The sequence below is a fragment of the Tetrao urogallus genome, assembly GCF_951394365.1.
Source record: "Tetrao urogallus genome assembly, chromosome: 5".
Classification (NCBI taxonomy): Eukaryota; Metazoa; Chordata; class Aves; order Galliformes; family Phasianidae; genus Tetrao; species Tetrao urogallus.
The window spans coordinates 6,290,042-6,311,708 of record NC_136818.1 but is presented as its reverse complement, the minus strand read 5'-3'; the positions used below and the strand labels follow the sequence as shown (position 1 = coordinate 6,311,708).

General features: G+C 38.4%; 1 protein-coding gene across 1 annotated transcript in view; it reads right to left on the bottom strand.

Moving 5' to 3' along the window:
* The window catches only part of FAF1 (Fas associated factor 1), a gene marked incomplete at both ends in the record, with an annotated part of 143,134 nt that overhangs the window by 3,550 nt on the left and 117,917 nt on the right, over positions 1 to 21,667 (bottom strand). Inside the window, 3 exons of the mRNA XM_079536576.1 lie at positions 8,394 to 8,609; positions 12,026 to 12,103; positions 12,560 to 12,640. Coding sequence (XP_079392702.1) covers positions 8,394 to 8,609; positions 12,026 to 12,103; positions 12,560 to 12,640 — 375 coding nt within the window. The remainder of the gene's footprint in view (positions 1 to 8,393; positions 8,610 to 12,025; positions 12,104 to 12,559; positions 12,641 to 21,667) is intronic.

Genomic DNA, 21,667 nt, shown 5'->3' with positions numbered 1-21,667 from the left:
ACCTAGGCTTTATTTTCAACAAACACCTTGTTTGTGCTGTTTGCTTTTAAAAAAAGACTCAATGGTGAAAAATATTACTAGCATAAACAACACTTTGTTCCTTCTCCGATCACTTTGGTATGATTTCTGTCTTCCCCTTTGCTGTCCTATCCATTCTATCGCATGCTCACATCCTGCACAGCTGTACTTAACAATTTCAAAGGTGTGGTTCCTTACCCTACCCAACTCTGTGGGGAAAAAATAAAGACATAAAAATGGCTTTGTGCCCAGGAAGGTCATTTAAAAATAAAGAATCAAATACACAATTATTATGACACTTACCCAAGCAGTAAATATCACACCCTTCACCTTTCTCTCCACCCTAGGACAAGGATCTGATTCGTGAGCAGCACAGCCTCTATACCATTTACACACGCATGAATACATTTAATGAATCTAATGGACAAAGAGCTCTTTTACTCTGTTTCCTAATCCTCCTGAAGTATAAATGCAATAGAAATTACTTAAAGGCACACCTGGTAAAGCACCAGGTCTGTTTAAAAAGACTGTATTTTCAGAATGACACACAAACAAATACAGTGAATTCTTCCCACATATTGAAATATCCATGGGTTATACAGATAATGTGTCCAACTAGTGCAACAAACAAAAGTAGGGGTACTTCACATAAATATATGCAATTAGATCTGGTTTAGTTGAATAAACTTTGAGATGATTTACATCTCAATTGAAGAAAGCCATCTCAAATAAGGAAAAAATAAGTCATAGTAAAAGACTTCTAGTCTCATTCTAACTTCAAAGCCTTAATGCAGATACATCACACTCCCTCTCATTTCACTCCAGTGATTTTCTTGAAACGTTATTTTAGATTCAGCATATTTAGTCAGTATACTTACTGAGCAAAGTAACAGATACAGATAAGACAGAAAACTGATGCTATATAGCCTGTACTATGAGCAAGCTTTCCTGTCTTATAAAAGCTGTACAGCTGCCTGAGATACCCTCTACCTAGTATTAGCTGTCAGCAACTTATCATAACTGTTATAAGAAGAGAATTTGCTACATAGATTTTAATCAGTGCAGAAACCTTAATTGCATTACTTGTCTTTTAGGACAGTAAATTAAGAGAAAAAAATAGCAACTGTATTCTTCTTGGTTTTATAAAACACTAAGCATAATGATAATATAAATAAGCAGTGTAGATAAGAAGCCCAAGCTTGACATTGCAGTGAAAGGCCCGGACTACTTGGTGCTTTTTACAAGTCCAACATTATGAATTCATGATTCTACTGACATTTTTTTAATTGGGAAAACTACATCACGTTTGCAGAACAAAGCTTAAAAGAACATAAACACTCATCATTCTTACATGCACGTAAAAGAAACAGCGATACTGATAGTACTGAAATATCACAGAAGTTGCCTAATACATGGAGAGCAAGAAGCTGAGGTTAGTGCTGGTGTCTGAGCCGGGTGAACAGCCTGCACACACCTGATGGTGCAGCTCTCCTGGTGCCAGCAAATCCCAGACCAGCAACAGAGAACTCCAGATTTTGAGGGCAGAGGGAGATGCTGTAAAGCTCTCCTCAGATTTTTTGGTCTTTTATCCCTTCTGTTCGGTTTGAAATCAATGATCTGTTCAGTAATTCTCCGTGTGATTTCTCAGAAAAAAAGAGAAGCTGATGGAATAGCCTGGAACACCTCTTTTCCTGACAAAGGAAAAGCTCCCTCACCTTCACACTATTTACTTTCGGTTTTCTTGCTGAGTGTAGAAAAGATTTAAATAGTGGCATTTACAGATCAGAGCATTTGTATGTTAAGTGTCCTTTCCGCTGTGCCAAGGAGCAAAGCAGTCTGTCACTCGTGGGCACTGCTGCCAACGTGCTTATACCAAACTAACCATTATTCATGCATTTAATTATTTAAAAAACGTGCTAGCTACAGAGATAACAGAGCCCAGCCCCAGAAACACTGTAGCTTTCACAGTAGATATTGATGACGTGCTGAAAGAAAGCTGCATCTTCTGAAAGTCTGCGAATGTATAAATGCATTTAGTGCCTCAAATGCACTGCAAGAACTTTGCTGTGCAATCGTAGGTCCCGAAGGGGAACAGACAGGAACACAGTCACTCACGTGAGAGCAATCCATGATTGCATTCATATGAACTTAATTATAACTGCATGGAAAAACCATCCAAAAGGATTTTTATCAAGTTCAAAGGATTAAGATGTTCAGCTAGCACAATGGTATCTACAGTATAACATTGTGATTGGTAGATAGGTAAATAGAATGAAAAGCGCGCCTAAGACTGCTTTGGTGAGTTAGTCTGATGTATTACTTATGCAATTACCAAAACAGCAGGAGATCATTAAATTTTCTGGTAAGCAGACACAGCATTCTTGGTATCATAGTACTACAAAGGCTCTTTATTGGTATTTTATCATTACGTTTTCTTCCTACGAGGGGAATGAAACTGCAAAACTGACATTAAGCACAAATTCCGCAGAAAGAAGGTAAAAAATGACTTTGAGCTACTTTACGCTGCATTACGCCATATCCAACAGCAAAGCTCCACGGCTTAAACAAGGCATCTTCCTCTTAACAGGCGTGCTTTCAGGGAGCACGCCTCCCTGAAATAAATGTTTTGTAAAATGGTGCAGTGCTGAATAAAAGAACCCTTCTGGTCAGAGGGATGTGCTTGGATGCAATACGTTAATCACGTGGCTGGCATTAGTCACTGGGCTAACTAATGAGGATGACTCAACTAGGAGCTCACATCCAGCACTGAGCGTTCAGTTCTCTGGTGAATGCTTACTTCAGTGAGTCTTAAGTAGAACAGCTTATCTGAAATGCACTCCTATTTGCTGAGATTAGTTAAACATTCCCCATATTCAGACAGAATTGTCACACGAGATCAGAAACTATACTCACCTACAGAACACAATTATTTTTAGAGTAAATGAACATACACATTTCCTTTATAAAGTGACTTTATATAATAAGAAGTGGTTTTATCTTTCTCTTTAGGTATCACAGTTATGCAAACATTAGGTCTAAAGAAGCCAATCAAATCTTTCATTCTTGGAAAAAACATGGAAATCTTTTCTATAATACTTACAGAATTTTTTACTACATCTATGGAAATTACATTTGCACAAAAACAGGCTTTACATTTCAAGGAGCATCTGCTCTGTAATAACCTCAATAACTACAAGCACTGCGGCCAACTTCAGCAGGATGAGAATATCGACTACTCCTTTTGTAGGTGCTGGCCGAAAGAAGGTGACACTGCTTCAAACTTATCAAAATGAACAAACATAAGGATTGCAAGTGCTTCAGCATTCTGGTTGCAGCTATACCTGCTCCAGCCCTCTGGAATTCAAAAGTTATCAGTCCCATCGTTCCGCCGTTAACAGCAAACAGGAAGAAAGACCAGAAATCGAGCCCTTAGAAGAGGCACAGGAATATGCTGGTCTGCTATGGCCAATTTACTTAGACAAATTCTCAGTGTCTTAACTAAGCTAAACATAGCTGCTTGAATACATAAAATAATATATCCTCAAAGAGAGAAAAGGCAAGGGCAGGTAGTATTGACATAATGACAGTCTGAACTGCCAGGAGGAGGGACGTCAACTCTGTGCCTGTGGCCTCCTGCAAATTAGATAAAGTTGATAATTACATGCCATCATCAGATATACTGGCCTGAATAATTTTAGATTATTGTGAATGAAAACAGATAGGCACTATTTTATATAGCAGGAAATACTATTGATATTGCTGCTTAAATTACGTGAATCATGTTACATTCTGTTCTTCTGAATTCCTCCTTGTTCAAGCTCCATTCCCAGATTATGTGAGTGACTAAATACTAAAACTGCTATTAGGTATAACCAGGATACCGCACAAATCCTCTCTCCAGCTAAATATTTCTTCATTCTTTCTATCAAGATGATGTTAAAATTGAGAAGTGGTCCTGGACATGCATTTTTTTTCAGGAACTATTTAATGAGTTTAAACACCTCCTAATGAGTTTAAAAGCAGATTATTAGAAAGGAATTAGTTTGCACTGGGTGCAATGCAGAACAATTCATACAAAGAATGGATTCTAGAATGGACTGAAATACACAAAATTGCTGAACTACCTAGCGCAGTCGTACAGGGATCGTAATTTTACCCTTTGGAGAGTATCAGAGGACAGTCACCTGTTCAGATGAGTGCTGAGCACTGATGCTTAACTTACTGTTCTGTTGCTGCATTTTCACCGTGGGAGTAAAAAAGGATTTCTCCCACCAGAACAGTGGGATGAACAATCTTATCTGGCTTTGTCTCGCTCTGTATTTCTACACAACATGAAGAAGGTTTGGCACCAAATTTGCTGAAATCCTGATTGTACCTCATTTAAATAGACATATGACTTGAGTTAAATTCATTTTCTGTGCTTTCAAGGGACGCAGATTTTTGTTTCTGTTTATTCAAACTGCTGTTGAAATTGGTTAATTAAAAGGATTTAAAAAATCTTAATACTCTAAATAGAGCAAACTGGTTCTGAATTATTAAGCAACATTTTAAATGCATTTAAATAACCTTAAGTGACTTAACTGACACCTGATCCTAAGCTCTGTCTCAGAAAAACAAAATGTGAAATACTGTAGAATCTTGGCTTACCAGGGCTTCCAGATACAGTAAATAAAAAGCTTAAGTTTCTAAAGCAGCCTGCAAAATGCATTCTCCTAAATACATAACTACATAATCCACTTCAAGGAGAAATAAGAAGAAGAATTTGTACGCTGTAGCTTTGATTTTTCAGTTGAAATTGGTAAGCTCAAAGTCTTTATTTGCTAACGAGATGGACTTGAGAGAGCTTTCCAGGACCTCACCTGCTGATACAAATCACAGAACTCCTACAAATGTACCATTAATCCCTACGGCACTCATTTGGGTGGGTTTGTTCAGCATGATTTAAGCACAGCTTCAACTAGATATGGTACATTTCAGCTTTTTTCCTACAGCATGATCAAACGCCCAGTTCACAAGACATTAGAGAGTTACAGGAATACTTCTGCAAATCTCCACAGAAGGAATTGAGGAACCAGTCATACAGAAGGTCTACAGAGTTTGGGAGAAGCCAGACCCTGCAGAAAGCAGGCTGAGATGACTCGTGAAATCAGTGTTTGGGAAGGCTTTTGAAAGGGCCTTGATAAAAAAATGTGAAAGAGAAATTTGACTGAACAGGCTAATATGCTCAGTGTAAGCTCTTCTCTGTTATAGCTGAATGCATTCTGAAGATTAGAGTGACTGTTGGAAGTAAAAGAACTACAATTCTAAAACCAGCACACACGTTTAAACAGCATATTCATTTACTTCCATAAAGCCTTTGCAGGTGCATTTAAGAATAAGGCAGAGAACTCGTACCACTGCTTTTGCTCAGAAGGATGTGCTTGCCAAGCATTTTCAAATGTAGAGGAACAAATTACCTGCTGGCTCAGTCCACTAGTGTGGAATACCTTTCTGGTAAGGTATGCAGTTGTGTCTTGGTTAAGGCACTGAGAAAGGAGTGGTTAATATCTAATTTCAGTGCTAGTAGAAAGAACAACACAGTCAGTGACAAAGGCCCAATAACAAGCTGCTGCATGTGCTTAAATGCTTTGCAATGTCACTGCTGCTTTAAAAACTACAAGTGGTGTCTAGAAAAGGTTAATCTGTGTATTTACTCATGTGTAGAAGTTTGTATTTACAGTAGGGTTATGATACCAACTTTAAGTTAGCTAAGGATATCTGTGTAAGCAACTGGAACATAGAACTAAGATCTAATGAATTTCTGTTTACCAAAGAAGTGAAAATACTTCAATGTATCAAGGCTGGTGGCTTTGAAAAGCATATTTTGAAAAACAGGTAAAAATTCTTCTTCTGACAAGTTTCCCACCAGAAAATGCTGATTTGCTTGGAGATAATCCCCTCATTTAGATAAGTCAGATACTTCTGGGAGTGTGTATGTTAGTGTAATATAGATAAGGAGAGAAGAAAGATTATTAACTTGAGATCTTTTCATCTAGCTGCAGTGAATGCTCCACAAACTAATTCTGATAACTTCAAAACAATTTTTTGTCTTCCAAAAATGTTACAGTTTAAATATAGAAAGACAATTTAAATGTTATCTTTTTGTTCTTGAGCACAAGCACTGCAAACACTGTTTTTCTTTTTTTTCCACAGACTTCAACGGATGTCTGTGACACACATAGCAGAAGGGTCTTGTCAACTTACACTGCACTTTGAAGAGGCCGTATGCCACAAAGCCTAAGGTAACAAATGTAGTCAGCATGCTTTCAATGCATTCATCTTTTCATTTTTTAAACAAACAAACAAAACTCTTCTCTTTGTGGACTAAAACAATTCCAGCTTTCCAAGTTCCATGTGGAACATGACAGATGTCATTTACAGTTAGAAACCCCCTGGGGATTACTTTCTATCTGTTAGTTTTGGTGGTCATAATGGCAACCAGATTCATACACTGCCACTGAGTCAAATCAGCATGAATCATTTATGTGACTCCTCAGACATGGCACTATTAAGTTGGAATCATAGCAAAAAGATGACAGGGTCTTGCAACAGACCAACAGCTCTGTAGCCTGCCATGAAATTCTTTTTCCACCTCAGTGTTTTCTCCCTTGTAGTTTCACAAATTTACTGAAAGTCCCACCCCATTCTGAATTAGTGGCCTGTCTTCTTTTCCATTCCTTTTTTGCTCATTCTCGTTTGAGCCATCCAATCAATTAATGGTGACAGGGATGTGATTATATACAGATACAGCCAGTCTAAACAGTGAGGTTTTAAACTGCAAAAATAAAAAAAAAGTAGAGTAGTGTCTTTACAGGTTTTTGTGGAAGTAAAATTGTACTAAGACAAACGTATTACAAGCAGAGAGCTACAACTTGCAGAATATTTTAAATACACATGAGCATTGTTTGGACTGTAAAAGATTCTTCTGTTGAATAAACTGAATGATCTATAATACTGGAAACACAGCTGACTTCTAATCTTTGGTTTCACTGGAAACAGCATCACATGCTTAAGGAGTAAAGTTAATTAGTGATTAATGACATTCCCTTCTCAGTCGGACTGATTAAGATTCTCAATAGAAGACAAGGTAAAAAAAAGCTAAAAAAAAAAAAAAAAGTACTACAATCTTGTTTACAGAGCTATGCCAAATATCTTCAGAAATCACATCCACTCCCAAGGTCGTAGCTTGTTAATGACATTATTTTCTTCTCCTTTTGGAGTACTTGTACTGCTTGAAACAACTGATAAATCGGATGATAAAGCAATAAGTTGATGTCACAAAATAGCACTGTCACCATGCCAGTCAGAGCCCTATTCCTAGTGAACTTCCTCCACTGGCAGTGATGAGAAAGAAAACGGAAAAGCAACTCAGATAATGAGTTCCCTTGATGAAAAATGGCTTTACCAGTCACCTGAAGATTTCCCTTGCCCAGAGCTGCCCCAACTCATTTGCAGTACTGCGGTAGTGTGGTCAAAACCTGCTGTATTTCAGTCATTGCTGATTGGCTCAGTTTGTAGTCAACTCTGTATCACCCATTACCTTCACCTTCACCTTTTATGCAGCACCTCCTGTTACCACTGCAGTTAGACCCACTGACTATTACTTTTGCTGTAAGGTAATGAATGACTAGATAAAAAGTGAAAGTTAAATTATAGTAGAGTAATAAGCATATTTTGAGGGAAATCAAGTAACCAGCACACAAATATCCACTGACAAACCAACAGAACTGAATTTGCTTTTGTAAGCAGTATGAGGTATTGACTTTGAAAATCAGTCCCAAGCAAGTGCATCATCAGAATTTGGAGGTAGGAAGCATAAATGATTACTTAGTTGTAATGTAACAGGTGGATGAATAATTCATCACAGGGTACTGACTAGCTCAAAACCACTTATTATCTGACACTGAGCCTTCCTCCTGCTCATGGCATAAAATTGCAACAAAATGGCAAAAATAAAATGACAGAAATACCAGCCTGTGACAGACCTAAACAGCATGCTACCACTGATGCTGTTTTCTGCGAGACAGGAAGCAGGAGATGCAGGCTCACAGTCAGAGTTTACAGAGCTTCCACTAAATGTGATCCACAACTTGTTTGTTTCAGAAACTGAACATTTTTTTTGATGCCACTGGAAACAGATTTTGCAATGCAATTTTGTACGTAACATGACAACACTGTTAGGTTAGCATCTGGCTTGCTCCCAGCCACGGTGCTTGGCAGCACTCTAGCTCACGCACGCGTATCTTTTATCTTCTACCACCCTATAACGTACCGGTCATCTAAACACAGACAACTCAGAAGCAGCAGTATTATTCCTGGAAGGTATATTTACTCACATCTCTCCTCGGAAAGGTGCCCAGAAGCTTGTATTCCTCCCAAGGATATCCCTTGGAAGCCACAAAATCAAAGACAACCTGCAGCTTGCTGCTGGCCAGGAAACGCCGCTCAAAGAATTCTCCGCTGGGCGTCCGAATGCGCAGCTTGCTGACCGACTCGGTGCTTTCCTCTTTTGGTTCTGGAGGCAAAGACTGCTCAAGAGAAAGCCTGATAGCCTGAGGAAAAATAACCATTTAGGTTGTAATATTAACAACAGATGAAAAGGATAGAGAGCTTTTTTTGTTTAAGTCTTACACAATTTCAAGATATACCACAGTGTTCCAGAGCCATAGTTTTGCTTTATATCTCATTGACAAAATTATTTCTATTCAGTCCTTAATAACAGCCCACCACACAACTAATAAAAATAAATCCTTTTTTATAACACGTATTATTGGGTCTACTGTTAACGCACAAAAGAGATAAGAAGTAATTTAATCGTTTGGCAGAAAGCCTTGAAAAATTTGAAAGAGAGTAATTGTCAAGCAGCCAATTGCTTCCTTAATGGCTATAAACTGAAGGCAGAAAAAGTATTTCTTGAAATGCACTTGTTATCGAACTGCCTTCCTCCTAAACAGAGTTTGTAACAGAGACAGGGGCACTTGGTGGCAGCTCAGAATAAGAAGAAATATATGTAGGAGATTTACTATGAATAAACTAAGACACTGCTAGACATAATAAAAAATATCATGAAGATGTATTAGATACCTATTGTATATACAAAAATCAGAACAGTCAAACAAGAAAATTGGTCAGACAGACATAGGAGTGTTAAGATTTTAAGACAGCAATTAATATTATCATTTGCAGGACAATTACTCCAAGCACAGCTGTGCACATCTTCTGAAACAACATGCATGCAACCAGGCAGCACTGCAATGACCAGGGCACATCATGTATCTAAATGCTGTGTGTGTTGCTGATGAAAGATTTTAAGGGCAGAAATCAAGTCTATCCTTCTTTCCCTGCCCCAGAACCTACATTAACACTTTGATCACAATTAAAAAAAGGAAAAAAAAAATCAACAACCACCACCACCAAAGATAGCTAATGTCAGACTGCTGCAGTAGGTAGGCTTGATTTTCAGGGATACCAAGTGCTGTTGGCTCTCTTGGACAGATACTGATTTTTCTTACAAATTAGATCATACTTAGAAAGCAGTCCTGTTAGCTACCACCTCACTTAATGCAGCAGTTAATGAGAATCACAACGAATACAAAAAGCAGCATAGTAATTCCTCATCCAAAATGCACCTCTCCAAAACGAAGAGGCAGTCAGGCCTAGATTTCACCTAGAATTCACCTAGATTTTCAAGGAACTTTCATGATGCACAGTTGCTATTTGTGCCTTTGAAAATCTTCCCAAGGTCATTTAGTTACAGAAACTGATGGAGGATGATTATGTTGAAGGGAAAGGAATGGGCAAGAGCAAGACGATGAAGCCTTTTAAATAGTCTACTTCTTACACACGAATCTCTAAGCAAATTATAGCTCAGTATAAATATTTATACATAGAACTTGAGTTCATTTTTGCTCATCTACTATGAGATTATATTTTAAATAGACTCTATTTTAATTTTCTCTCTCTTCACACTCAACCACCTGCTTACTGTCTTTCTGTTTTGACATTTCCCCACACAGTATAACAACAGATGCTACATTATTTACGGAACCCAATCAATTATATTATAGAAAAATAAACAACAGTAGCTCATTAGAGCTCCTTTCTTTGTGCAAAGAATGCGTCGCTCCCCAAAGTAACCAGTCTCCCAGGCTTCAACGTGAAATGGCAATTTACAATGGATATTCTGTACCAGCAAATCAAGTCAGAAAACAATGATGAGATGGATCACATTAACAACTCTTGAATCTGAGCAAGCAATTTCAGTTTTGTTGATAAAAAGCTGTTGGGTATGTGAATAGCTCAATAGTCTGACTTTAAATATATGAACTGAACATAAAGGCACTTCTGTAAATAAACACTGTTGCAAAACAATTCAGTATAAGTAATCTGTATACTTGAAAATGGGAGTGTTAGTAAACATTATTGTTAAAATCCCTTTTGTTCTACTAAGTAAACAGATCCTATTATTTTCATTACTGCAGCCTACATTAAAACAGGGAAGCCCACGCTGGTTTTGATAACAGGGACTAGTTTTGCAGGCTTTATGTAGGAAAACAGTTTTCAGAAGGGCAACGTGTTAGAAAAGGTTCAGGAGCAGATATACTAAAGCAGACTGAATTATTGTTTCTATGCATACAAAATTACTTAAATAAATAAAACATACTTATTATTTCAATCTGGTGATGGATTTCTCAGTAACTGTTACTGCTACAGTACTGATTTGTTTCCAATTGCTATTGACCTCACAGAATGGCAGCCTTTTGATTACCTGACAAAATTCTCACAGTCCAGCTCTGTACGTTGCCCACCCAGCTGTGTTTTATTTTTGATTCTTGGCTTACGTTAACAACAGGAGCTAAAAAACTCACCAGATACTGTAGGATAATACAGGAGAAGTGAACCATATTTCTACCAAACCACTGAATACGATGGCTTTGACTGAATCTAGTATTTACAATGCAGAACTGTTTAAAAGGATTTCGAATGCTTAAATGGTTCAGATTTTCTAACGCAATTATCTTGGTCAAAATATATATGCAAATGCATTGCTTATAAAGTTTGTTTATCAGGTTTATCTCAGGGAATAATAGATGCATTGGTAGCCAACTTTTTTCAGTTGTGTAATGCAATTTTTTCATACATCAGCAAAGTACACAAGACTGAAATGTCAAGTATGTATTTAAGTCTGGGAGGGGGGGATGAGGAAGGCCGTGATTCATCAGGATTCTACTGGGCTTCAACTAAATGGAAAATTAAATGAGAATATAACACCAAATTCCAAATCTCCATCAGCGATGGGAGACAGAGCAAAAAAGTTATATAAGCTCCATGGAAAAAAAAAAAAGAACTCTCATGTTTTATATAAGTGAATAAATATTCAAAATATACATTTGTGGTAATATTGAAACTATACTCAGGAAATACAGATTCAATTGGGACAACGCTCAGTCAACTCTGCTTTCAGTCAGTACATTTATGTGTATTGAAAATTTTATTCAAAGGTTTCAAAGCCCTTTTCAAATAGCTGTGTTTCATAGCAGCCCTGTAAGGACATCTATTTCAAGATCACAGAACAGCTGAAAATCCTCTAATGACTAGCCTGTTTCACCTTTCTTTTGAAATGTGGTGGGGCTTCAGGGGAAGAAACACGGCTGTAACACAGCCTTTTTTCTTCTCTTTCAAACTATAAAAAATATTCAATCAACCTATTTCAAAATATATTCTGTATTTGCCAGGAGTCAAAAAAAAGGAAGCCGCTAACATAAGTAAATCCATGCACATGGTAATTTATACCTGCAGCTACGCCTATGTTGTTTTACACATATATGATAAGAAATTAATAAAAATATTGAGGTTCACATTAAAAAGCACACTTTGAATTAAGGTTACAAAGTGTGCTGAATGAAAGCTGTGACCTCCAGAAGCATCAAGAATCCAGAAAGCAGCTTGAAGAAGTGAAACAGCCCACCTCACGCTCTTCCTCCTGTTCTTTCCGAATCTGTTCCAAACGAAACTGCTCTGCCATTTCTCTCTCTTGTGCTTCCCTCTAATAAATAGAAACAAACAGTAATCACACATGTATTCAGTTCACCTTCCAGCATTCTGTTTAGTGGTGTCCATTAAGCTGTATGAAAGCAAAGAAACTTCTTAACTGTTCTGTTGGAACAGGAATGGTTCATGGATGACTGACATATCTGCATAACATAAAGCCATATGAACAAAACCTTCACAGTCCTCTTGAAGCTCGTTAATGGAAAGTAATCTCAACTCAACTTCTGTCGTCAAGAATTTACAACATTACTGTGATTGTTTACATATATTTTGAAATCTCCATTTTGAATTGCCTAACCGTTTCATTGCCACTTAAGGCAATTACAGCTCCTACAGCAAAGCTCTAATCTTAAAAAGCAGAACTGAAGTGAGGGAATCCTCTGCTCCACAGAGATTTCACCACTTGTAAAGAGCCCCACGTCCCAGCATCCGCTCTGCCACTTTCCCACACCTTTGCTCTGTCAGCCTCGAGCGATATGCGGTATGCCTCATCCTGCTCCCTTTTCACATTTTCTCTGGCTTCACGTTCATCCTGGGGAAGAAAAAAAAAGAAAATGAAAACTAGCAGCACACAGTGACAACCAGGACACGTATCTTTATGTTCACCGCTATTTTCTACCCTCAGTGACTTAATAGAAGAATATTTGATATCTCACAGGGATGTCAGTCATGCAGCTGACCACTTGGCCTGCCTTGTAGTAAGGAAGGGCACTGCGCTGTTCAGAGAACAAGGCTGGATTTTAGCTTGCTTTCTGCTCCAACTGACAGCAGGCAAATGCTCGTCCTTCATGAGCATGCCTGCTCCCAGGTCCTTCCTCGGTAAACTTGTCCTCAGAAGGATCTGCCTAGGGTCATGGCTATTAAGCATCACCCACAGACCTCAATTCATACTGAATACAACAATTAGAAGTAACAAGCTCTGCCCTGAAGTGTCTCAAACACACAGAGGCAGGCAGACAAGAAACATGAGGTTAGCATGCCAGCAAACCTAGCAAATTATCTTATTAGCAAATACAGCACAAACAGTAAGAGATCATGAAAAATATGCCAGTGACAAACTGAGGCATCATCCATACAGAGGAGGATCACAATGCAGATATCCCTGAAAGCTGGAATAACTGCAGCAGGGTGATATCTGACAAAGCAAAGTACGCAATCCATTGCTCTGTCCTCTGGTGCTGCAGCCATAGAAGAGCATGCTGCTCTGTGCTTACTCTTCTCACATCCTATAATCCTCCCAGAGCCCTGCAGAGGTTGCAGTGTTTCCTACAAAAATCAGTAAGGTTTAGCTGCAAAATTGCTGGTGGGCTCAGTGCTGTCACCCAGAGTCAGTAGCAGCAGCACAGCACTTACACTGGGGCTTCAAAGAAATGAAAACCTACCACTCACTCCTTTTTGAAGCATCATGGTAATCTTTCCATTTATGTGAAAGGATTGTTCCACAGAAAGGAATCATTTTCCAAACAATCCAATCAATTTGTTCCAAGAAACTTCTCTACTTGGCAAAAACTCAGTGGAAGGAGAGTACATCAACTGTTACTGTCAGGTTATGCAAACATGCTGGAATGTTCCTCAAATGAAACTCTTTAACGTATTGGTGGTTAAGAACTTCTGAAGTTGCACATAACCATAAGAGAAAAGGATAAATTGCAGTAAAAAGTATACAACCTCCATCTGGAAAGTAATAAGGTATTTCTAGAGGAAACTCTTCTTCTTTATAAAACAGGACCCAGAATTATTCTGCAATCAGTCTCTCCTAAATTTCATTCGCAGAAGACAGAGAAACCATTGCCTTAGTTCAGCAGAGCTACAATGTGAGTAGACTGAATTCTTCCAAAACATTTTGTACTTTCTGTAAGCACACCGTAAGTTTAAAATGGTGGGAAGTAAAACTATCTTCCCAAACCAACTTACTGACAGGAGACTACTTGAGGCAATCTCCAGGGGACAAGCATTTAAAAAAATATTAAGAACTGTGTTGGAGACAATCTGTTCAGCTTTTATGTTTTGCAACTTCATGCACTGTCATAACTGAATGTCAAGATTCGCACAAGTCCAGTAATGCCAGAGGGAAAACTGAAAGATCAGATGCAATTGTTGCAACTACAAGCTCTTTCTTTTGCCAAAGATTGCTAGCAATTAACATATATTACTTCAGCTTACCAAAAACAAACAAAAAAAAACAACCCACCCTCCAATTGATGAGAAATTGCGTACCGACTTTGATTCTGCATTACAGAAACTGTCTAGAAAACTCAAGAAGTGAGTGAGAAGCGAGTCTGTGAGATAAGCACTAGCATCATTTACTTACAAGGGTCTTCACTGAGCATTGTGGAAATCAGTTTAAATTACATAATCTGGCTGGCGCCTTCAAAATATACTGACACTATCGATCCTACCGTAAGAATACAAATATTAATTCTAGACATTAAAAACTACATACTTGTTTCCTCCCTGCTCATCATAGTCATCATCGTCCTAAAACTGGATTATGAAAAAGATGCCAGGAATGTGAAGAATTGCTATGCATGACTGCCCGGTCCTCACAAAAATATGTAAGCCACATCTAAAAGTAAATGACTGTGCCACCAATCTCTGCATTACACGGAAGCAATACTCTTTTTACTGAAACACATCTCAGAAACGTATCTGCAGGTAGAAGAAACAGCACTGGAATTCGAACTTCCATAGGAGAAAAGCAGATGTAATCAGTCATATGGAACGCAGGCCTGCGTTGTGGTGTTTTGCTGGCACCAATCCCACTCTACAGGAGCAATCACAGCTACAGTGATTACAGCAAACGTATTCTCTAATTCAAAATTACACTTTGGTGGAATTTTAAACAATGCTGTTATTTTTGTAGTCTAGTTGTTTTTTTTTTTTGTCATTGTTTTTTCTAAGGGAAACCACACAAAGCATAAGGATGGCTCACGGTCACCAGAAAACATTTTAATAAATGACAGAAAAAGCAGATCTAAATATTTTGCAAAGAATCTTTCATCACACTAACAAAGAATGCATTAAAAAAAATTTAAAAATAGCAATAATTAAAAATCACGTCATATGTGTTACTAGCAAAATGTGAGGTTTTTGCAACATCTACTGGACATCAATAAATGCACTTCCACATTACTTTTGCAATGAATATAAAATGATCATCTTCCATTTTCAAGAAATCAAGACATAAACAGACAAAGTCTTATCCTGGTTCACTTGAACTGCCTACATCAGAAACAGAGGCTATACTCATAGGTGGAAGAAAACAAGTTACTGAAACAATATGAGGATTACACCACAGCACACAGGACTGTGTCCTCTACCTCAAGAAAGCAGACAGCAGGAGTAAAGACTATTCAGTGATTAGTGCCAAACATTACAGAGATATTGAAAGATTTCTACAGGCAAAGATACCACAGAAACAATGAGACTGCTCATCAAGATGACAGTGTACCCAAGCACTCACAAAGAAGGTGAACGAAAGGTCTTTGCCTTCCCATTTTGACTGTGCACCAGTAAGGGTGGATGTTCATTCAGTTGAAAGCTGATATCCTCAGTAAAGAGAATACGAATTTTTCTACAGAACGTACTCTGTAGTTATTAATTTCTCTGTTATAACGCACCTTAGAGATGTTAAATCACAAGAAAAAAATAATAAATACACATTCGTGAGAGGGTTAAAATGGACCAGATAAAATATTCTTGAGTAATATTCACAGCAACAAGACTAAGAAAAAACTCAGTTAAGGTTAAGAAGAAATACAGGATAACACTCTCCAATAATTATTCTTTATTCATTTTGTGAAGTCACCTATAAAGCACCTAACAGCAAGCACTGCTAGATGTAGGAGGATGAAAAAGCTGGAATTCTGATTGCATTTAGGACAGCAACATCCTCATCTCCTGCTGCTTATACAGGGAAAAAATACACAAGGATTAAGAAAGAAAAGGCAGCTTTTTGGATGGGATATTTTGCTGGATATGTCAACCATGGAAATGCTGGGCTTCTTGTTGTTGCTGCTTGTAGGCAGGATTTAATGATTTAACCCCAGGTATTAGTTTTGCACCTGATTGGTTTCAAGGGAGATGTGCTACATTTTATTCCCCATTGCATTTTAGGATGAGTTTTATTACGAAGTTAAGCCAGATAAAACAACTTGAAAAGATCAGCATGAGCAAAAGACATTTACCAGAGCATCAGTGAATAAATGGATGTTACAAAAGACAAAACAAAAAAGTTTATTCACAAATGCTGAATGTTCACCAGAAAGATGGCTCATCTCACTGAAATGAAAAACTGCAAGTGCTTTAGGCTATTCATGGGAGCGTTAAGGAGAAACACCCCTTTGTCCAAACAAACCAGTTTAATAAAAGCATTAATTTGACTCACTGCAGATGACAGACTTGCACATTGTGTAACTTAAACATACACGATGAGGAATATGTAGAAGAAAAAAGTGTACACAAAGCGCATGAGCCATATGGGGATGACAGAAACAAAGCAGAGGAAAGTTTGGTGGCAGAAGCAGAGGTGGGGAGGCAGAATCCTACCTGTTTGTATCAGCCCAATTCCAGATACTGATTTTTGTAATTTACTTTGAGTGATAAGAATGAAAACTGAAACAAAACCTTGTAGAAACAGACCTGCTGTTACATGGAAAGTTACTTTCCATGAGGAGCCATCCAGGTGTCCTTGTGGATGACTACAGATGTGGGTTGTGTTGCAGGGAAAGCTGAGGTTTATTAGGAGAAGCAAAGCTAATATCCAGTGATTGCAGCCAGCAGCATGCACAGCTGAGAACCAACCTTAAGATACTTTCATTTCATTTTCTGTATTTTCACTGTCATTACTTTGCATTTTGATCAAATTCAAAATGGCTTATAAACTCTTGAAGTCAGCAAATGTACCTGCTGGTGTACTGGTATGGCACACAACAGGAAACCAATTGCTGGAGCTTTGGGGTGCTAACATATTACAAATACAAAGTTGGAAAATTTATTCAAATAAATTTTGATTACTGTAGTTTAATAAGTTATAACTACTAATAATTAGTAAATGTGCTAATTGGGTTTTCAAGAGGTTATATCACAGTCTTTGTTAGATGCCTGTCATTACCATTATCTTCTTGTGCTTTGGAATTTAATGAATTTCGTGTATTTATTCTCATAGCCTCCTGTTATGTGAATACTATATACCACAACATACATGCAACTGCTAGATGGGACAAAAAATATTAAAGGTATTAAAATGCCTAGTTTCTAATGGTTTTAATTCAACTCCTAAACAGAAATTGCAGAGGTCCTCCTGCATTGCTGATGGAAGCATTTAGGCCATTTTCTAACTGGACAGCACAATTCCAGGAAAGGAGTGGAAAAAAGCAAATGATCTGAAGCAGGAAAAGACCATCGGATTGCAGGTTAGGAGAACATTCACAAGGGCTGCTCCTTTTGAGTCTCCTTTGTGGCTGTGAGACACAATTTTTAAAGAGGAAAGGAAAAAAAGTGTTGGAAGCCAGAACTGCTGTGTCATCATTGCAGGAAAAAAAAAAAAAAAAGGAAATCTCTGGTATTTGACAGCACAGAGGCAGAAAAGGAAGACATGATGATATGAAGCTCCTTGCTATAAAGTTATAAACATGGCCAGCAAATCCCTGCATAGTACAGACAGTTCTGAGATAGACACACTAGCAATATCTCTACAAATAGCTGCAGTAATGAAAAGGTGAACTGATGTATGTTGCTATTTTGGAGTGGCTTTTTTCCATTTACATATTTTTAAAATCTCTATCCAGATATGAATTAGGGATGACATTTCTCTCATCCTGCAGCATCCTGGAAGAACGAACGTCATCTAAGATCAGACAGCAAAGATTCAGACTTTGCAGGTCTCCATTTTTCTACAGTTTATCTTCAGTAAGACTGTTTACATCCATTTTTCCAGTTTAAAAATTCTTTAATATCTTTAACAGAGCGCATCAGCTGCCACAGTCTAAAGCAAATTGAAGCTTTAGGTTGGATTTGTAAAAGTAAAATTTTTCAAGCAATTGTAGGTATTTAAATTTCACCTTGAAGTCTTGAGAGCAGGAGTGCTAGTGTTGCATGACTACAATAAATACGATGAGAGACCTACTGTTACTGAAAAGTGGACAAGTTAGACCAGCTGTGTAACAGTCAATGCTTTTACAGTAATAAATGTTGACAGCAAAAATAAAAAGAATGCATTACTGAGACATCATCAAATGAGCCTTGTCATTACATGGAAACTCCACCCTGTATAAGCTTGTCAAAAAGTGTTACTGTAATCCTTTGAGAAGCCTCCTCCTCAGGCAACAGAGAAAAATGCTTAGGATCAGCCCAGAACAGGTGTGTTGTACTGTAATGCCAGCGTTTAATCACAGATCTCTTTACATTAATCTCACACAGGAACTAACTTGGATCTATGTGGACCCATCATGCAATGCTGAGATGATTATTTAACTATCAAATTAGAGCAAGCAAGCGAACAGAATGTTTGCAAATGGACATTCCAGGACGTACAATATTTTACAATTATAATTTTTCTTGTCAGAGTCCAGCAGCAGGCACTGACACTTAAGAGGAACTGATACCATGCACTCCTTTCAAAGTCAATCCATGATAAATATCAATTCACACCTTGATCAACATTGGCGGAGGCCAGTTCTCTGCTCTGATACTCTCTTTCACTTAAAGAAGAAACTCTTTATTGGCATTTATTTCCTCTTTGAAAAATTCCCCAACCCTGCTGCCCAAACAATAGTTAATGTATAAACATTTCTAGTGTGGCCCAGAGGAGCAGGCATGGTGAGAAAAGGAAAGTATTTCTATTAGATGTACAAAATTGTTTGTGCAGCCTCTTATACCACTTGGAGCCTGAAACTCATAAAACCATTTCCCTGGGAGCTGGTAAACCACTGTTACTTTATATTAAACGCATCTGTTAACTTATCAGAATAATTTTGCACACATAGCCTGAGGCTGGATCAGCAGATCCTAGACTTGACCACCTTGACAAGGGTAGGACCGGATTTGGCCAGGTGGCTTTGCTGCTGCTGCTGCCCTTGACTCCACCATTTAATTATCCATTGGCCACTTCTTACCAGAAGTGCCACATGAGTACAACATCAGTACATTGTTGACCATGTTATTATTTGTAGCTCTTTACTGAGGTAATCTAAGTACCAAACTTACAAAACAGTAACAGTGTGACAGCCAGACCAGGTGTTCGGCACATCAACAGTGTGGCCCAAAAGAGGGAGGAGGCTTCTGAGATGTCATCTGGTCCACACAGCTGTCACAAAGCCAGCAATGGGCCCATGGTGTATGACTGGCCCAGGAGACCGGGGGAGAAAAGGAAGAAGAAGGGAAGAAGATTTGTCCCACTTTAAGAAAGACTGGAGAGAGAACAGATGCTTAAATTTGGGACCACCTCTACCTCAAGACAAGCATGCTGGATTACTCTGACTACGTTTACACATCTCAGTATTTTTTAACATATTTCTTTGGAGACTACGTAAGAAAAAGATCAATCAAACAGTACAGATAAACCCTTAAATCCAATCACCGGTTAAATGATGGAATGACACTATGGAAATACATCCCATTTTGTCTAATTAAAATCGTGTGGGGCTAAATCAGTATATTTTATTAACACACGGATGCAAAAGCATAGGATTTAGCTAGCCATACTATTACACCCAGTAACAAAATGACTCACTTTGCTGAGGAAAGTTGGTGACTGAGTTTTGAGCATCCAGCCTACAATACCTTGACGACCCACATGCTGACTGCTAGGTGACACCTAAACAGCTACAACCAGCATCACAACAAACACCTGTACCACGAGAAGGCTGTGGTAATAGTCATCCTGTACTGAAATAACCATCAGAGGGCACTGCAAAACATGCTGTGCTAAACAGAATTATGCAATAGCTCTGTCTGAAGCTTTCATGGGCATGCGAGTTAAAAATCCAAAATGGAGAAGTTCAGCTGTGTAAACTGACTTACATGCTGCTATTTACAAGTGTTTTCATTTCAGGTTTTCTCTCACACACACTTCAGCTTACAGCAAAGCTATATAGACGACTTCTCTTTTTAAAGCACAAAAGAATTCTCAGCTTATCTTGTGGTTTACGATGACTTACTGTTGCTATTAAGAAAACAGTAACAGAAACCGGACTCTGTATCCTGTTTGCTATTGCCATATTTGGGAAAAACATGCCCCAACTGCAACAAGAGCTTAAAAAAGAAAAGGTGATGATATCTGAATACTCTAAGTTGTCAAGTACAATACTTAAAGAAAACTACATGTTATGTTACGAATCACAAAAAGCCTTTTTTTTCAGTTGAAAGCCTTCCACTGAGTACAGACTGCTTGCCAAATTCTCCTCTCTCTAGCATACCTACTACAGTCATTTTTCATCTTTAAATTTCCTGCTTCAAAGGCAGAGGTTTCCGAGATCACCTTTCCCATGTGCTTGTAACAAGTGAAGCCAAGTTACAAGTAAATATTTTATTTGTGTATAGAACTCACAGACCTGAAAATCTGCTGCCCCTGAAATTTATGAAATTTTCCATTAGTTTTCTGAAAGTCAAGGTGTGTTAGGAAAAACAAAACAGTAACACGAAGCTAAACTTCTTACTGGGAAAGAAATGTCTATGGTCTCCCAGGAAATGTGGAAAAAAGGCTACAGAAGACTTAGAGGAAGACAGACTTTAGAGGAATATCTAACATTTTTCTGTTCTGCTATGTAGGTAGAACACTTAATAACAAGTCATGAGAATCACAGAATTATAGGGGTTGGAAGGGACCTTCTCCAAAGGAGACTCCATCACCTCTCTGGGCAGTCTGTAGCAGTTTCTGTCACCCTCAAAGGAAAGAAGCTTTTCCTCATGTTCATATGGAACTTCTGTCTTCCAGTTTGTGCCCATTTTCCCTTGCCTTGCCACTGGGCACTATCAAAAAGCATCTGACCCCATCCTTATGCCTCCCACCCTTCAGATAATTATAAGCATCATTAAAATCCCCTCTCATTGTTCTCCAGGCTGAACAGCCTAGGCTTCACAATCTTTCCCTGCACAGGAAATGCTCCAGACCTTCACCTTCTCTGTGGCCCTCTGCTGGGCTCTTTCTGGAAGCTCCCTGTCTTGCTTGAACTTAAGAGCCAAGAACTGGACACAGTACTCCAAACGTGGCCTCATCAGGGTGGAGTAAAGGGGGAGGATCAACTCCCTTGACCTGCTGGCCATGTTCTTTTTAATACCCCCCAAAGATACACTAGCCCTCTTGGCCACAAGGCAACTGCTGGCTCATGGCCAAACTATTGTCCACAAGGTCATCCTCCATAGAGAGAAGTACCATGTATTATAGGCTGTCACTGTTCTTGGTCATCCAGGGAAAGGCTCCCAGCAACTCACAATGCAGAAGCAGTTGCCAGTTCTGCTATCACAGCCTCTGCCATCACAGCCTCAACGCTACCCAGTCTTCTCTTTCTTTAAGCTTTGTCTCCCTCATGCCCACATTCTTCTCAGTTGCAAACCCATG